Raw genomic sequence first — 18,432 nt, forward strand, 5'->3', positions numbered from 1 at the left:
CTCTTAGTGCTGTGAGGAGCAGCGCTCGTCTCTTTAGTTTTGCTGTCCTACTCGTTTGGCTTTGAGGGTCCTTTTCTGTAGTAAATTACTCTAATTGTTTCCTTATTGGGCTTTTCCTTTTTAAGGAGTTACACAGCAGCAGAGTGTACAGGTAGTTTGTTGTATTCTGTAACTGTCAGAAGTACTAGTAGTAGTGAGTAGAGAGCAGTTATTTAGAGCTCTTTTTTATTCCCCTGTCCCTTTCCATCGCTTAGTGATTTCTGTGGTGCCAGCGACGTAGAGTGGGCTGGTTGAACCTATTAATACCTAAAAACACTCTGGCTTGTTTGTATTTCTTTAAACCAATCACAATCATCCTGGGCAGAGCTATGCCCAGGAGATGATGCCCTTGCAAAATAGTGTTGCAGATGGTGGAAGGGGATGAGAATCCCTACTGAAATAGCCGGCCAACGGTGTGCTTATACCCACAGTCTCATGGCGCCAATACACACTAATAAACTCGGGACAACACTGGTGTTACCAGTTATACTGAACATGTTACAAGGGATGTGAGTTGCGTTGAATTTCACTGATGTTTATAAAATAAATTAAAGATGCCAGGCTTAACATGCTTAGCAAAAACATTGTTTGCAGTAAGAACCATTGACTGTAGTAACCTTATAGCTAATGCCCATGAGAGACATTTGACATTAAGCTAAATGAGAAAGCAACGGTACAACCACTAACATGGGGGGGGGGGGGGGGGGGGGTGTACTGAGAATGAGAGGCCAGCTGTGTTGGAGAGCCAAAACAATGGTGGAGGGGGAGGTGTATACCTGAACAGTGAGTAAACACCGGTAACACCAGCCACCGTGGCAACCCACACCAGAAACAGAAAAGAAAGATCAGTATAACGTGATAACTTATTGTTTTAACATAAAATGTTTCACGTTATAATGAAATTGTATTATAAAATGAATTATTATGAAATGTGAAACGTTTTATGTTAAAACAATAAGTTATCACGTTATATATAACGTGATACCGATCTTTTTTTTCTGTTTCTGGTGTGGCAGCAATACGCTTTTATATGGCTGTCGCTCTGTTGTAAATGTGGGCCTGAGAACTTTCTTTTGAGACATGTAACTGATCGTCTTTATAAATGAACTCGACTGGACGCAGGCAAACCCACGGTTATGAAATCGCTCTTACTCTGCGCGCCTAATAAGGTGCTATAGCAGAGCGGCGTGTGTCAGATGATCACAGTCTTGAGAATTCCTCGCTTCTCTCGCTGCTCCCTGCTCCCTCCGGAGCCGTGTGTGGCAGGCGGCCTGATGCAGCAGGACGCCCCCACACACACACGCTCCTCATGATCCACCTCGGGAGTGTCTGGAAAAGCTTAGTTTCATATCTTTTCCCTCTCCTCCTCCTCCTCCTCCTCCTCCTCCTCCTCCTCCTCCTCGTCTCCCACGCGCAGAAGGATGCCTGTGAATTTGTGAACTACAATACACGCTCGACACCTTGGTTTAAGAACAACTTGGTTTAATATCTCCCTCACTCTCTCTCCTTCTCTCACTTCGTGTCCTTCTCGTCTTCCCTCTGAGCTGTTCCACAGCCGCATGCAGAAGGATGCCCGTGAATTTGTGAACTTACTGTATATGCTGAATCAAATCAAATGTATTTGTAAGGCCCGACAACACACGTTGATGTCCCCACGGGCCGGACACTAGGGCTGCACGATTTTGGAAAATAATCTAATTGTGATTTTTCTGACAGATATTGTGATTGCGATAAAATTTGCGATTATAATTTTTAAGCAGCCCCACAGAGGTTTATTGTAAAATGCGGCTTGCATCTGGCCTACGCGGTGGGTCTGTTCGGGACACCGAGCCTGAAAATGTTTCTTTTTACCTGGGAATCGATACCGGTACCCAACGGTACCTTTTTTTCTGTACTTTACTCTCCCTCTCTGAAGTATAAACTTCACAACAATAACAACAACTTGCAAATAACAACAACTTACATCATGCCCACCACAGCGTTGGGCTGAATACCGGCATCACCGCTGTTTTTTATTATATTATTATTATTATTACGCTCTCGTTGGGCTTGCGGCTCTGCAGATATACCCTACTTCTCTGTCGAGATTCCAAGCGACCCTATTGGGTACCAGAAAAGTCACATGAAACACTGCAGACCACTGATTGGTCAGAAGAGATACGCGTCACATGCTTGGAGCATCTTGCAGTGCTTTTACTTCCTGAATCTCAGCCATCACAACACGGCTAATAGTACGTTAGCTCCCACCGGAGACCGGAGTGGATTACCGACGCCGTCGCTCCTCAGGGAACGAGGCATAATGATTTTACTGCAACGAAATGTTATAATAAAAGCCCTTCGTTCTATACACTTGTCTGATTGAAAACTTTATTAACAGACCGCAGAATGGGTACAACTCGGCACGCTCTGAGCAAAGAAAGGAACTTAGATATTAATTGAGTAACGCTTGCCTTGCTATGTGGTCCGGTAAATACGAACGTGTAACTATACTAACGTTAATGCCACAAATCGAATGCCTTTGTAATCATAAGTAGTAACGTTATAATAATAAGAAGAAGAAAGGGTCGGGGGGGTAACCGGCGGGCGCGACACCGAGGGGAGACTTCGAATCCGTGTTTCACTTTTAATAACGAATGCGTGCATGCCGAATCCCAAACAATATTCATGCTGCAAAGTCATCCTCTAAAGATAGACATTTAGACTAGAGGCAGGCTATATGCTATATAAAGAGTAGACTACAAAAAAAATGCATTCAAACTTTTTTTTGTGTGTGTGTGTGCGGTAATAACCGCGGCGGTAGGAAATATTTTGCAAATGTGTGCGGTAAGGAAAACATCAATACCGCGGCAGCTCTAATGGGATGTTGATCTAGATGAACCATTTCCAGGTTGTATAATACTATATACGTCCAAATAACGTTGTTTATTTAGTTAGGGCGAGCGATTGATTATCCAGTGTGTCGAGATGGAGTCCTGTTAACGATCGCGAGTACCCGGACGAAATATGGGTGAGCACTTCCTGTTTGGCGCGTCACTTCCTGTTGGGCGATCTGCCGATCGGCCACCAGATGGCGCTCTTGAACCGTTAGAGAGTTGAGTGGAGCTCAGCAGTATATCTCAGGTCCCCGGAGGAGAAATATGATTTCGATCACAGATTTTTGAAATATTGATATCAAAGACGTGTTACGGCGTCTTCGGCAGAATGAGCATGGCGGGCAATGACGAGTTTCGGCGTTTCCGGCAATTGAAGTGTTAAATAAAAAGAATATGTTTTTTTTATTATTATTTGCTAATTGCATCATTTCTAATTCCAATTTAAAATCGATTAATCGTTCAGCCCTACCGGACACGTCTTCTTTAAACGAGTCGAGAAAAAACATCACAATAAATCGAGAACAAAACAAAAAATCCAAAATCCAAAATAAAATGTAAAATAAATAGATGAATGCCATACCCCACGCGAAGGTAAGGAAAAACTCACTAAAAACCTAGCAATAGGAAAAAAGCACCACAGGCAATGTGGAGGGGAGAAACCTTAGAAGGGCCGTTCAAAGGGGGATCTCCCTTCTTAGATGTCGGTGATAGTAGTGTTGCTATAAAACAGGCGAAACAGTTGGTAACCATGTACATATACGTGTAATGAAACACAAATAAGTACATGCAATAGCAACTGAACACCTGGAATAACACCTGGTTTAATATATATATATATATCTTTCTATCTCTCTTCCTCCTCCCCCTCTTCATGTCCTCTCTGGATGGCTGGAAGGATGCCCGTGACTTTGAACTACCTGCTGAACACCTACAGTAGAATAAGAGACTTGTCTCTCTCACAGTTAAATGCATGATATAACTGCTGTTGATAGAAACATGCACATCACTTAGTGTTTCTCTCTATCCCTCGCTCTGTCTCTCTCTCTTCTGTATCCCTCTTTCTCCTGTCTCTTTCTTTCACTCACTTAGTGTTTCTCTCTCTATCCCTCTCTGTCTCTCTCTTCTGTATCCCTCTTTCTCTCCTGTCTCTTTCTTTCACTCACTTATGTTTACCTCTCTTCTGTATCCCTCTTTCTCTCCTGTCTTTCACTCACTTATGTTTATCTCTCTCTTCTCTCCCATTTTCTTCTCTCGCCCTTCCTGATGACTTGTCGTACAGAACTTGTAAGTCGCTTTGGATAAAAGACTAAATGTAAACGTATTCTCTGCCCCCTTCTGTCTCTCTCTCTCTCTCTCTCTCTCTCTCTCTCTCTCTCTCTCTCTCTCTGTCTCTCTGTCTGTGTCTCTCTCTCTCTGTCTGTGTCTCTCTCTCTCTCTCTCTCTCTCTCTCTCTCTCTCTCTCTCTCTCTCTCTCAGAGCTGTTTGACAACTACATGCAGCAGGATGCACATGAGTTCCTGAACTACCTGTTGAACACCATCGCTGACCTGCTCCAGGAGGAGAGGAAGCAGGACAAGACCAACGGTCGGCTGGCCAACGGCACCCTGGACTCCCAGAACAACAACAGCAACGCCACGCCTGCTCCCACATGGGTACACGAGATCTTCCAGGGCACACTGACCAACGAGACGCGCTGCCTCACCTGTGAAACAGTAAGTCAGATAGACTCTTTCCAACCGACTGTGAGGGGACAGCCCCTAACGTCTTTCAATCGTTATTATCTAAAGACGGTAAGTTAAAGAGTGGTCATTCATAAAGTCAAGTAGAGGTCAAGTACTTTATTGTGATCACATGAGCAGGGCTGTACGCTAAGCTTTTTCACTAGGGGCACACTTGCCCCTAAATGAGAAATTTAGGGGCACAGAATATTTTTTAGGGACACATTTTTAAATAACAATTTTACCATTATAGTGCAAAAAAAGATGTTCCTCCTGCCTCATTACTGTGGTCCTTTTATTTAACATTTAAGTGCGTTTGTTTTCAGGTTTGTATCTTTTATAATGAACCAACTGAGAGTGTGTAAATCACTAATAGAACAAAAACAACAAACTGTGTGTGTGCGCGCGCTTGTAGTGCTCCTTGAATGAGATCACCACAACACACACACACCATTGCATTAATCAGGAGGACAAGAAACTCTGCATACCTTTGTTTCACAATGAAAAGTGCTTTATAAATAAAATGAATTATTATTATTGTAAATAACCCCATGAAAGGTTTATTATTTTTATGGGTAATTACCCGCTTCATATTTGTGATGTTACTGGTTTCAGGGTGTGCCTAAAGTGATCAATGTGTTGGGCCGTTTATAAAGATCTATGCCAATGAATGTTTATGTATATCCGGGATTTTTTTTATAAGAATTGAGAGGCCTACTACGGTATTTGTATATGTGACCTTTATTTTGAAAACCGTGTTGCGACGCAACCTTGTTTAAGTTTGCGCTTTTGACAGTGAAATGTTCAGTTCAACTTAGCTCGAAGGAAAGACTCTTATCAAAAAGGTTTAATGGACCTGTATGAGGCCATAGCTCTTACGGTGGGACTTTATAGAAGAGGAATGTAATACTATGCAAAACGAGAAATAAACAGTGATTTTACCAGCAGTAAGTTGCAAGCCACTTTCATACGGGGAACCGTGACAATTATTAGTATTATCTTATTTGCATATTGTCTCATTATTAGATAGGTTGATACTTTATTGATCCCCGGAGGGAAATTTGAGTAGACAGTATTTAAGTATTGAAAAACGTCCTAATAGTGGGCGACTCATCTAATGCATGGCTGACATTTGTTAGTCCGTGTCCGCGTCAATCATCACTGCCAGATCCGACTTAATTTCACCGGCTATGGTCTCTTATCATCTCTCCACATCGGACGTGGTTGTCATAAGATGGACTGATATCCGCTCCGTTGTTCTTGCAGAGCAAAATTAGCGGCTTAAACTTATTGAAATTAAGTTCTTCTTTGGCGATGCTACATTCAGTTTCGATTAGATTGTTCGCTAGGAATTATGGGATTTGGTGTTGGCTGTATGGACTCTACGCAGACGGGACATGGTATTTAATCGCACGATAGACTACAACTACCAAGTATATAGCGTGGCCCAGATTCACTTCACACGCAAATCTTTCCTTCACACAGGCTATCGCAGTAAGTTCATTCATTGCAGACAGATTTTTTCATAGCACCGCAACATTATGTCGCACTGTACAGCCCTGGTTGTAGGCTAATGTTTTACTATTTTTTCTATCCAATTTGTATGGATTAATTTAGGAGTGAAATGCGAATGAAGGGTTGAAATCACTACTCGCAAGGTTGCCCCCAAATATTATTTTCCACTCGCACAGGCCAAATTAAGGGGCAATTTGCGATAATCTCGTTGCAGTGTACAGCCCTGATGAGTGGTCATTCATAAAGTCAAGTAGAGGTCAAGTACTTTATTGTGATCACATGAGTGGTCATTCATAAAGTCAAGTAGAGGTCAAGTACTTTATTGTGATCACATTCACATGTTTGGATTGACTTTTTACGGCTGCAAATACGTTGGCTGTCCAAATGATTTCAAAACGTCAGTTATATGGCTTTCAAGCGCACAGGTTAAAAATTTGTTTCTCACTTCTCAGATCAGCAGTAAGGACGAGGACTTCCGAGGACTTCCTGGACCTGTCGGTGGACGTTGAGCAGAATACCTCCATCACACACTGCCTCAGGTAAAGCAACAAGCAACATATATTTAACTCTTTAATTGCCAAACCCGAGATAAGTCGGGTTAACTCTCCATGCGTTGGCTGCCAGACCCGAGATATCTCGGGTTTTGGTCGTTTATTCTTTTATTCAATATTTTTATTCATTATTCATCCAGGGACCTTGGTTTTACCATAGGGAATGAGTCTGAGATCGCCAAAGTGCAATACCGGCCGCATCCAGCTAGACGGCGGTATCGAGCACCCTTTGAAACCTTATATCTTGGCCTGTGCAACGGTCAAATGTCTCCGGGCGCAGTTTTCTGGGTCGAGCGGTTCTCTCGGTTGCATTGAAGCACGTCAAATGCTCCCGATCCATATATTGTGGTGGGTTATGTCGTGGACCAAATGGCAATCAAACAATTGGAATATTATTTTTGGAATACTCCCGATCACAGGTAAGGACTATCTGACATAAATTCTGGCTTGATCGTGCAATGCTTTTATACCGATCGAGCTGATCAACGTTTTTAGTGTTCAATACGAATGCAGTTACTGGCAATCAAATAATCAGAAACGACCCCCCCCCCCTTTCATGCATTCATGATGAAACATAATACCTATTATATAAATTTGATTTGGGAATAGTAGTGTCACGTGTCCAGTAGGGGTGTAACTGTACACAAAATCCACGGTTCGGTACGTACCTCTGTTTTGAAGTCACGGTTCGGTATTATTTTCGGTACAGTGTGGGGGGGGGGGGGAATACAAAAAAAATTTGCTTTTCATGTATCTATTTATTTAACTGTATTAAACAATATAAAACGAATTGGCCATAATTGACTGAGCAAACTAATGCTTACTGCTGTAACCTACTAATAACACTTGAGTAAATCTGAAGATTATTATATAGCAGATGCCTTGGGCTTGGAGGATAAGTCGTGGACAACTGTAGCGTGTGCTTGTTTATACATAACCCCTTTCATGACTGTGATGCTTGAATACAGGAGCAGGGCTTGCATCACAGTCATGAAAGGGGCTAGTTTATAGAGCTGGTGGTATGACTTGCTGGCTGAAATACGGACGAGAGGGAACTAGGTAGCGGGGCTATATTACTTTTAACATGTGCTTAAACCCAGTGTTCTCGACAACGGAGTAATAGTATGGTCGCAGATCTGCTGGCATTTGTTATTGCTTTGGCCCGGTCTGAATTAATAGCGAGATGATGCTTGAATGCAACGGGGAGCTGGGTTTGCACTAGGATCTGTTTCTTCTGTGTACCAGTGATATTCAAATTCAGGTGATGATGTTTCAAATGCGTGATAAAGTTCGCAATAAAGTTGAACAATGACATGGCTCTGGCTTGTCAGTTAGTATTGACTCGCCATACTAAGGCTAATATGCTATGCTGAATTACAGCTAACGTTCAGTGTAGCTGCGTGCTGCGTGGAATGAACAAACAACATCCGGTTAGTTGTGCACGTTATATTAGGGCCGGGGGGATTTAAGTTCCGCAAAAAAAACGTTCCATACTGTTGCAATCGCTCGGTGCACAGCGCGTACTGTACCGGAGGACCACATTGAGGCGGTACAGTACGTATCCGCGTACCGTTACACCCCTAGTGTCCAGGCAAGAAACGGCAACACTTATAGTAGGATTCACGTATGAGGCTATAACTCAGCCTTTCGGGAATTACCCCAGGCCACTCTAAAACTATACTTATATTCACCACGGTATAACACGGGAACGTATGGATGAAAACATTTATTATTTTTCACATATTGAACGATAGATAGTTGATGTCAAATGGGCCATAGTATTGTATCCATAGCTATAATATAGAATATAGTTATAGCTCTACAAACAAGGTGACGCACTCCTATCTTTTAAAGCGTGGCATTGCTACAACGGGACCCGTCTAATAGCTGGCGCTGAATGAGTTAAGGCTGGGAGGTATATTGAATATGAAATTATACCATCATGGATCCACACCGGTATGGATTTTTACAATACCAATATAGTAGGAAAGAAATACATATATACATAAACATTTTTTTTTATTATTAAACGGCACCATGACAATTGTATTATAAGATTAAAAAAAAGAATGTCATATTGCATTGTAATTGGGAAAAATATAACATATATTATGCACTGAATAACATATACTGTAAATTGTGATTTGATATTTTGGGCATATTGCCCAGTCTTACATGGTTGTATAAATACATGGGCTTCCAGCTCCACATGAGGCTGGTAATATCTTCATGGTTCTTGTCATTTTCACTCTATCTCTCTTGTTCTCCCTCATTCCCTTTCTCATTCTCTCTCATTCTCTCGTGTTCTCTTTCTCTCTTATTCTCTCGTGTTCTCTTTCTCTCTCGTTCTCTCTATAATTCTCTCACTCACTCTCATTCATTCTCTCTCTCTCTCTCCCCAGAGGTTTCAGTAACACAGAGACACTGTGCAGTGAATACAAGTACTACTGTGAAGAATGTAGAAGCAAGCAGGAGGCACACAAAAGGTAAGAATACAGCTTCAGAAAACACAAACACACTTATTTTGGATTTGTTCCTTGCTACGATCAAAACTTAAGAGTGCTGCAGACCCGTCGTACCGGGATGCGTGTAGCTTTATGCCAAGCAAGCAGTGCAAAAATTTACCGTAGTGGCGTGCAGTAATGCGCCTTTCATTTTCCGCCGCCCAGCGCCCAGGTCGCGCGGAAATAGGCTGTCTATTGCCATTCTCTTTGACAAACTCTAACCTTAACCAGCTCCTTAACAACGCCTAAACTTAACCGTTCTAACCTTAACCAACTCCGAAACAATGCCTAACCTTAACCTTAACCTTAACCATGCCTAACCTTAACCATAGAAATTATATTGCCATTCTCTTTGACAAACTCTAACCTTAACCAGCTCCTTAACAGCGCCTAAACTTAACCGTTCTAACCTTAACCAACTCCGAAACAATGCCTAACCTTAACCTTAACCTTAACCATGCCTAACCTTAACCGGCGAAAGAATACACGTTAAAAAAAAATCACGTTAAAAAATATTTTCGATGGGATTCGAACTCGCCAGCAAACGAGCCATAGGATCCACAGCCATGTGGCCTTGCCAATTGAGCTATTGCTAGATACTGAATAAGGGGCGGTGACTTATATATATTGAGCTCCGCTCGTGTCGAACCAAGGCGGGATCTCATGCGCATGCGCGGGCACCTCGCGCGAGCACGCCGGCGCACGCACGCACCTGAGCGAGCACGCCGCCGCCGGTGCACGCACGGTAGCATTTGTCTGAAAAGAAGGGCGCTTTACCGCACTGGCGTGCGGTGACGAATGCGGAAGCATTTTTGCACTGCTTGCTTGGCATTAAGGAAAACGCTACCGGGATACACAGTCCTGATGGTCAAAAAATGCTTTTACACGTCAATAAATATTTTGTCATGCCTTTGGAAACGCTGGTTTTAGTATTAGTGAATTTAGAAAATAGATATCATTACATACACATACATATAATGCATAGCATATCAATACTGCATTTAGATGACATTATGTACAACAATGGAAAATGCATAATATAGGATTTAGTGGTTGTGAACGTGATAGTGGCTTAGAATCATAACAACAAAGCAGGGAGAATCCATAAATCCAAAGCCTATACATTTGGGAATAAGATGGATGCTTGATTTCTGAATATATTGCCATCAGAGATGCAGGTGGAGCTGTATGTTGGCTTTGATTACTGTTCAAATACCATGCAGTGTCACATCCATTACAGCCTCCTGCCCATTCTTAAATCCATAATTTCATAGATTGAGATGTCATCCTCTCCCCGGCTCCTGTTGCTGTTATGATCGACTGACACCTGCATGTCTCTTGGAGTGCAGTATCATGTCAGTAGTGTAGAGGTCTAAGCACTGCCCTTCCACCACAGAGACGTCTATGGATCGGGCCAAATCTCCCCTTTCCAATGGCAAAGTTCAATCTGGATTTAGTATCACCAGGCGCCCCTGACAGGGCAGCAAAAACCGTGAATGAAATCTACTGTATGTGCAGTTACAGAGCTCAGTGGCAATGTTTCACGTCTGGTCAATGTGAGCATGCTGTTATTCACTGTCTGATGAAAAAAAATAATTGATATTCTCCTTTGGTTCATTACAATTTACTCAAGCCTAATAACAGACACAATATTTCTGACACTGGGAATACATTTCCTGAGATCCATAGATGTCCCTAGATACCAAGAACATACAAATGGACCTTGTAGAAGTGGAGCAATCTTCTATTTACTTAGGTATCTATTTTTAGGCTTCTTTTTTTAATATGGCTAGGGCTTAAGAGGTTAAAAATGTCCGGGCTGCACTGTAAGCAGTATGGTAGTACAGTAATATTCCCTCATTCTTTTTTTGCCAGTATGGCCGTGAAATGGGTATTAAATTCTATTCAAAGTGGTCTTAAAAAGGTCTTAAATGTAACTTGTTATAAATCTGCAGGAACCCTGCTTGAGAATGAAACACAAGAAACGGCTAAATGTCCTTCCAGCAGGAAGCGACAAGATTTTTGGGGAAATGTGGTCGTCTTATGAGAATCAGGCTGGCAGTTGTTTCTGCGGTGGTCTCATTTGGTTACTGTAATAATAATTATACCAAGGTGTAACAATCAAGATGACAAATGATTTTATTTAGCTGAAAATTCTCCTTGAAGTAGCTTTTAACCCTTTCACTGCCACCCTACCAAATTGTTAACCCTTTCACTGCAACAATACAGAAGGTTAACCCTTTCACTACCACACTACAGAAGGTTAACCCTTTCACTACCACACTACAGAAGGTTAACCCTTCCATGACCACACGGCAAAGTGTTAACCCTTTCACTACCACACTACAGAAGGTTAACCCTTTCACTACCACACAACAGAAGGTTAACCTTGGTAGTGAAAGGGTTAAAAAGCATGCCGGGGCCCCTTTCAGTTAGAACAGTGTGTGACACTGGGTTGTTGTTGTTGTGGTGATGCAGGATGCGTGTGAAGAAGCTGCCTATGATCCTGGCTCTGCACCTGAAGCGCTTCAAGTACATGGAGCAGCTGCAGCGCTACACCAAGCTGTCCTATCGCGTCGTCTTCCCATTGGAGCTCCGCCTCTTCAACACCTCCGGAGACGCCACCAATCCTGAGAGGCTCTACGACCTGGTCGCTGTGGTGGTGCACTGTGGGAGGTGTGTGTGAAAAGCAATACTTTTATTCTGCACCTTTCTAATAGCTCTGTGGATGTATTGTTAAAAATCAAATTTTATGTAGTCTACATACATTATTTATTTTTTTTATATTTATAGCACCTTTAAGGTAAGGGATAGGTCTATAAACGATGTTTTAGGTGAAAATGTATGACGTTGCGGCTTTGCAGCTTGGCCAAAATCAAATGACCCCCATCAAAACGTTGTTCCAGGTGATTTACCATAATTTTTACCATTTACTACCTTACATGGAGCGAGAGGGTTCGTGTACAGCAAGGCGTGGGTCTCACACGGTGCATACTGCCCCCTCACCTTAGGAGATTCACCCAAATGGGAGACGTAGAGGTTGTGACAGGATATGGCTAATTCTCTGTGGCCCATAGAAATTGAGGTACCTTTATATAAGGCTACGTTCACACTGACAGCCTTAGTGCTCAATTCTGATTTATTGCTCAGATCAGATTTATTTTGTTTGGCTGTTAACATTATTATTATTATTTTTTTTTAAATGTGGCCAATATCAGATTCCAGTGTGAACTGGTCACTGCTTCTGAACTAACCCACATGCGCAAATGAACAATAAAGAAGTTGGACGTTAACACTTTTGACAAATGTCAATCGAGAGTGACGTAAAACTTGCATTAAAGTCGCACAACTGTTCAGACTGAGGTCGCATTACAAGAAATCAGACCTGTATCTCATTTAGGACCTCTATCTTTGGTTAGACTCATGGTTCCCAAACTTTTTCATGTTAAGGAAGCTTAAATAAGTACACATTAGACCACGGACCCCCATTGCTATGATATTTTTCTTTTTTTTTTATCAACTTTTTCTCCCCATTTTCTATTTTTCTCCCATCCCAATTTCGTATTATCCAATTCTACCCTCCCCTGTCTCGAACGTTGTTAGACCATGCCTCCCACTGGTCGGCTGGAATGTGGACCAAGCCTTGCATCACGTGTCCCCTCCGGTACACGAGGAGGCAGCTGTCGCATCTTTTCACCTGTACAGCGCAACCTCTCAGCGGCGAGGAGTAACGCGTGGGAGGCTCACACTGCCCCCGTTGCTTCCTGATTCTGCTGTACAGGCGCACCAACCGACCTGTAGGAGTCGCTGTCCACAACGTCCGATCCCCACCCACCGGCTTTCCCACCCCCTAATATTGCCAATTGTATTAGTATGAACGACCAGCCAAGCCGGAAGCAACGCCGAGAGCTGGGCTCGAACCCAGCATCTCCTGCGTTAGTGGCGAGCGCCTTGCCCACTGCGCCACTTAGCCGCCCTCCATTGCTATGAGATTTTGTACCAGAGTCCCCCATATTGGCATGAGAAGACATTTTATTGTTGCTAAATTGGGGGATGGGAGCAAATGATAAAAGATTTTAAGAAAAATTTAAGAAAATGTGTTTTTTTTCAGCGGTCCAAACCGGGGTCATTACATTGCCATTGTGAAGAGTCATGACTTCTGGTTACTTTTCGATGATGACATTGTAGAGGTGAGTCACAGTTATGGCTTGGCGGAAATATATCCATATACAATGGGGGAAATAAGTATTGAACACATCAGCATTTTGCCCCGTAAATATATTTCTAATGTGGCCATTCAAGTGAAATTTTCACCAGACTTTGGTATTAACTCAGGGAATCCAGACAAAAAAATCTAAACATTAAAGTCCATACATAAATAAAGTTATGTGTAATAAAGTGGAATGACATAGGAAAAAAGTATTGAACACACTAACTGAAATTTATCCAATACTTAGTGGAGACGCCTTTGTTTGTAATGACAGCTGCAAGGACGCTTTCTGTATGATGTAACTAATCACCCGCAGTATTCAGGTGTGATTTTGGCCCATTCCTCTACACAGATTGTCTTTAAATCTTGAAGATTGCGGGGGGGGGGGGGGGGGGGCTCTTGTGAATCTGGATCTTCAGATGCTTCCACAAATGGCCATTCCAACAAGTTGATTTTCTTTCTCTGAAACCAACTGCGAGTTTCCTTTGCTGTTTGCTTTGGATCGTTGTCCTGCTGGAAGGTCCGCCCACGTCTCATCCTCAGCATCCTGGTGGATGGCAGCAGGTTCCTCTCAATAATTTCTCTGTACATGGTTCCATTCATTGTTCCTTCAATGATACGAAGTCTGCCAGTACCAGGAGAGTAGAAGCAGCCCCACACCATGATACTTCCACCTCCAAACTTCACTGTTGGTATAGTGTTATTCGGGTAATGTGCAGTGCCATTTCTCCTCCAAACATGGTGTGTTGTGTGACAGCCAGAAAGTAAAATTTTGGTCTCATCTGACCAGAGTACATGCTCCCAGTAGTTCACTGGCTTGTCCAAATGTTGTTTGGCAAAGTTTAAACAAGCTTCAACATGTCTTTTCTTCAGTAGTGGAGTCTTGCGTGCTGAGTGTGCACAGAGGCCATGGCGGTGGAGTGCATTGCCTATGGTCCTTTCTGTCACAGTTGTACCTGCTGCCTCCAAGTCTTTCTGGAGCTCTTTCCTAGTGGTCCATGGCTCTTTGGCTACACTTCTAAGTATCCTTCTGACTCCCTGATCAGAAATGTTGCGAGGAGCTCCTGTGCATGGCCGGTTGATGGAGTGATGTTGCTTCCACTTATGGATAATGCCCCCAATGGTGCTTACTGGAAGATTCTGAAGTTGTGAAATACGTCTTTAGCCAATTCTATTTTCATGATTTGCAACAATCTGTTTGTGAAGGTCTTGAGAGCTCTTTGCTTTTACCCATCAGTTGTTGTTTCTTGTGTGGCACCTTGGTAACAAAAAAATACATTTTATAGCCCATCAATATATTCTAACCCAGTTGACATTATTAGCACAGATAGGAGGTAGAGTTGCCTCGTAATTAGTTTTGGTTTTCAGCTATTTCCTTGCCTTTCCTTGCTGTGGTCTACTGCTTTTTCTTAGTGTGTCCAATACTTTTTTCCTGTTTCATTCCACTTTATTACACATAACTTTATTTACATATGGACTTTAATGTTTAGATTTTGTCTGGATTTCTTGAGTTAATACCAAAGTCTGGTGCAAATTTAGCTTGAATACGCTCATTGGAAATACATTTACTGAACAAAATGTTGATGTGTACAATACTTATTTCCCCCACTGTATATTGTAAATCTGTACTGTTTTCTTTATATTGGGAATCAATGATACACAAATCTGTCGTGAATGCTAAAAAGCACTATTTTAAGTCACATTTCTCACAAAATGTTTCCTGAAATGTCAGTTGGGAATACTGGCTCACAATTCCCATTACCATCATAGGCGGCGGGTGAGATGAAGAATTTGGTAGACAATATCGCGCAAATTTTTTCCTTTTTTGTCAATACACACACCCACTAGGCTATGCGAGGCGAGCCCCACTCATTTAATATATAGTGCAAATTAAGTGTTCAAATGAAGGCATCCAATAATAGATTAACCATTGTCTTACCTTAATGCAGCAAAATTTGATGAACTCTGACTCTCATCATGTCCTCTTACACGTTAGAGCAAACCCTTGTATGCCAAGATAAAGCAACATATAGCCTCCGGTGATCCGTAGTTATGCCCAGGGGCAGCCCGGTGCAGCTTCTAAATTACTTTGTTTATATGCCTTGGAAAAATACCGTATATCCATTTTGCTTTTTGAAATTTGACTCAAAATAGCGCGCTGGTGTTCGCTACAAAGGATCGGCGGGCGGAGATTCGGAACGCAGATGTTTGCTTTACTCGGCCTGCGGGATCAGGATGATCATGTGAATGATGTGATTGGCTACATTATTTAACCTAAGCCTATGCGTGATTGGTTACTGCCTGTACCTGGAATGTTAAACACCGCCACCTAGCCGATTGACACCTTCGTCGTTGACACCTTGGCCAGCGGGCTGCAGCACAAGACACACACAATAGCCAGCAGCCTGCGCACATATATTATATATACATTTCAAGATTCCCAGCATAACGATTTGGGTAGGCCTAGCCTACCCTGGCCTTATATACCCGCCGCCTATGATTACCATGTATCTCAAACCCTCTTTTTCATGATCCTCCAATCACAACTGTTTCTTCCCTCGGACCAACGGTTGTGATTGGAGGAGTGGAGTTTTAAAGGTATTTTAACATTTTAAATTATCTCGCAGTGAGTGGTCGCCATGGTAACTATTAACTAACGACTCTGTGGCAGAAACAACTGGATGTCGCATGTGTAGAAGATACCATGTCTTATTAGTTGCTGTTGTCAAGACACAAAGCACAAAAGGCACAATGAACTGATTTCTCTTTACACTTTTATTAGATGTCTCACTAGAGCACCAGCATGTTATTTGTCCAATCAGGTTCATTCCACATGGGGAAATGGGAAGTAAAGTACGTATTGAGCTGTACTGTACTGTACCCATTCTGCAATCTGTTAATAAAATGTTCAATCAATCAAAGAGGAGATACACGCAAAATGTAAACAACATTCATTTTAATTGATCATCAATTAATTCATAAAATGAATCCGTTTTTGAGGGGAAAGGCAATACTCTTTTATTGTCTTGTGTTAAAAAAATAATTATAAAAAATTTATTCATGACTATAGTGTTGCGTACTACCGCATGATGTTAATTTGTCCGTCTGTCCCGTTCCCTCTCCCATAGAAAATTGACGCCCAGGCCATAGAGGAATTCTACGGTCTCACCTCTGAGATCTCCAAGAACTCAGAGTCCGGCTACATCCTCTTTTACCAATCCAGAGACTGAGCCTGGAGAGGACAGCGCCTCCTTGTGGCGTCGCCCAGGGGAGGATAAAACGTCAAAGGAAGAGAGGGAGAAAGAAAAAAATAAGAAAAAGCTCTGTGCCCCAACCGTGGGAGTAGTCGTGGACTATAAACACACCACGCCCCCCCGCATGGTGACATACCTGCCTGCACAGGTGTCCTTTATAACTGTTTTACATGCACAGTACTGCAGCTCAACCCCACCCCACCCGCTAACCCCTCCCCTCTTCATTCCGTCTGGACAGCGACATAAACGCTGCTTCTGCTGCTGCAGGAACAATGAGCTGTGTCGAGGTTAAACAGACTCTGTGTCAAGGTTGTTTTTAAACACGCTGGATGAGGGTTGTATAGAGAGAGAGGCTGGGTGGTTGTTTCGACGGACGGGAGTATGAGTGACGTGCTGGTTTTAACATGGGGTGTCGGGTGAGCGGGTATTTAAATGATTAATATGATGTGATATTTTGGTCAGGTGTCTCCTCCCCCTTTACGCTGCCACTCTGCTCATGGGCGGAGGGGGCTATAAGAATGGGGGGGAGGGGAGTGTCCCAAGTATTGGACGCAGAAGGTCGTACAGTGTACAGAACGATATTTGTGTAAATATTACAAGAAGATGATACTATCATTGGAAAATGTCAGACCTTGAGAAGATGTATTGACACTATGGTGCACTTTTGATACCGTTTTGTAGGTGTTGGCAAGTTTAATGTAAGGGTTGCTCTTAAAAAAATAAATAAAAAGGCCTGTTGTGAAATGATCAGTTTCTGTTTTAAAGAAAAATTAATAAAAGCTAATAATAAGACTCAGGCTGCTGTGTGCGTGTGTCTCTGCCCGTTTGTTTGTCTACCTCCCACAGGTGCGCACTGATGACTCATATCTGCTCGCCGTCGCCCCGCAGTGGTCTCACCTGGTAGTTCTGTCGTCCTGCTGCAACAGGAGCTATTTTTTTATTAATCAGACCTGAGCATCACGCCTTTATATAAGAACAGCCAACGCGCTGTGCTACATCATGCTTGGTCAACTTAACATAGGTAAATCCATACTTGATACCTACTTTTATGACTATCAATGTTCCTGTAAGCACCTTGAGAGCTCACTGAATTTAAAGTGTGCTATATAAATGAAATGTATTATTATTATTCCTGGTCAATTTGGTAAAACATTTTAAACTAATATATATATATATATATATATATATATATATATATATATATATATATATATATATATATATTTATTTAAAGGTGATTGATGGCAAATCCACTGAACAAATGGAGGAGGTAGAGAAGATGGGGGGGGGGGGGGGTGACACAGATCTTGGTGTTCTCTTAATAGAACAGACGGGACCAGAATAGCTGGGCGTCACGTCGCGACGGTCGCGGGGGACTTGGAGGAGAGGAGAGCGAGGCGATGTGTTGTGCATCTTGTTATTGGCATATCTTATCTTGGAACTGACCTCGGATATCCCGACGACTAATTATGGTCTAGTGCGATTGTGCAGGTGTTTCAACTCTAATCCAAATAATTCTGTGGAAGATGTATTTAAAATGTATTTGTTTTCATGAAATTACCACAACGATGATTATTAGTAGCCTACACATACAGTGCCATACATCAAAATGTCGAGCGCAGATATATAGTTCGAGCTATAGCCATGAGGGTCTCTCTTTATTATCTCACTCACTGAAACGCACAGATGTGTATCTGTCCGTGTCCTTGAAACGGCAGGGACCCGACATTGAGCCGTTTTGCGTAGGGGGGGGGTCTCTCGGGGTCTC

General features: G+C 42.5%; 1 protein-coding gene across 1 annotated transcript in view; it reads left to right on the plus strand.

Annotated features, from left to right (window-relative positions):
* usp12a (ubiquitin specific peptidase 12a) overlaps nt 1-17,460 on the plus strand; it is a 32,205-nt gene extending 14,745 nt beyond the window's left edge. The window contains 7 exon segments of the mRNA XM_084326569.1: nt 4,389-4,624; nt 6,598-6,612; nt 6,614-6,684; nt 9,099-9,182; nt 11,679-11,876; nt 13,312-13,390; nt 16,539-17,460. Coding sequence (XP_084182695.1) covers nt 4,389-4,624; nt 6,598-6,612; nt 6,614-6,684; nt 9,099-9,182; nt 11,679-11,876; nt 13,312-13,390; nt 16,539-16,640 — 785 coding nt within the window. The 3' untranslated portion in view covers nt 16,641-17,460.
* The last annotated feature ends 972 nt before the right edge of the window (nt 17,461-18,432 follow it).

This window comes from Notolepis coatsorum (assembly GCF_963971535.1).
Source record: "Notolepis coatsorum genome assembly, chromosome: 12".
Classification (NCBI taxonomy): Eukaryota; Metazoa; Chordata; class Actinopteri; order Aulopiformes; family Paralepididae; genus Notolepis; species Notolepis coatsorum.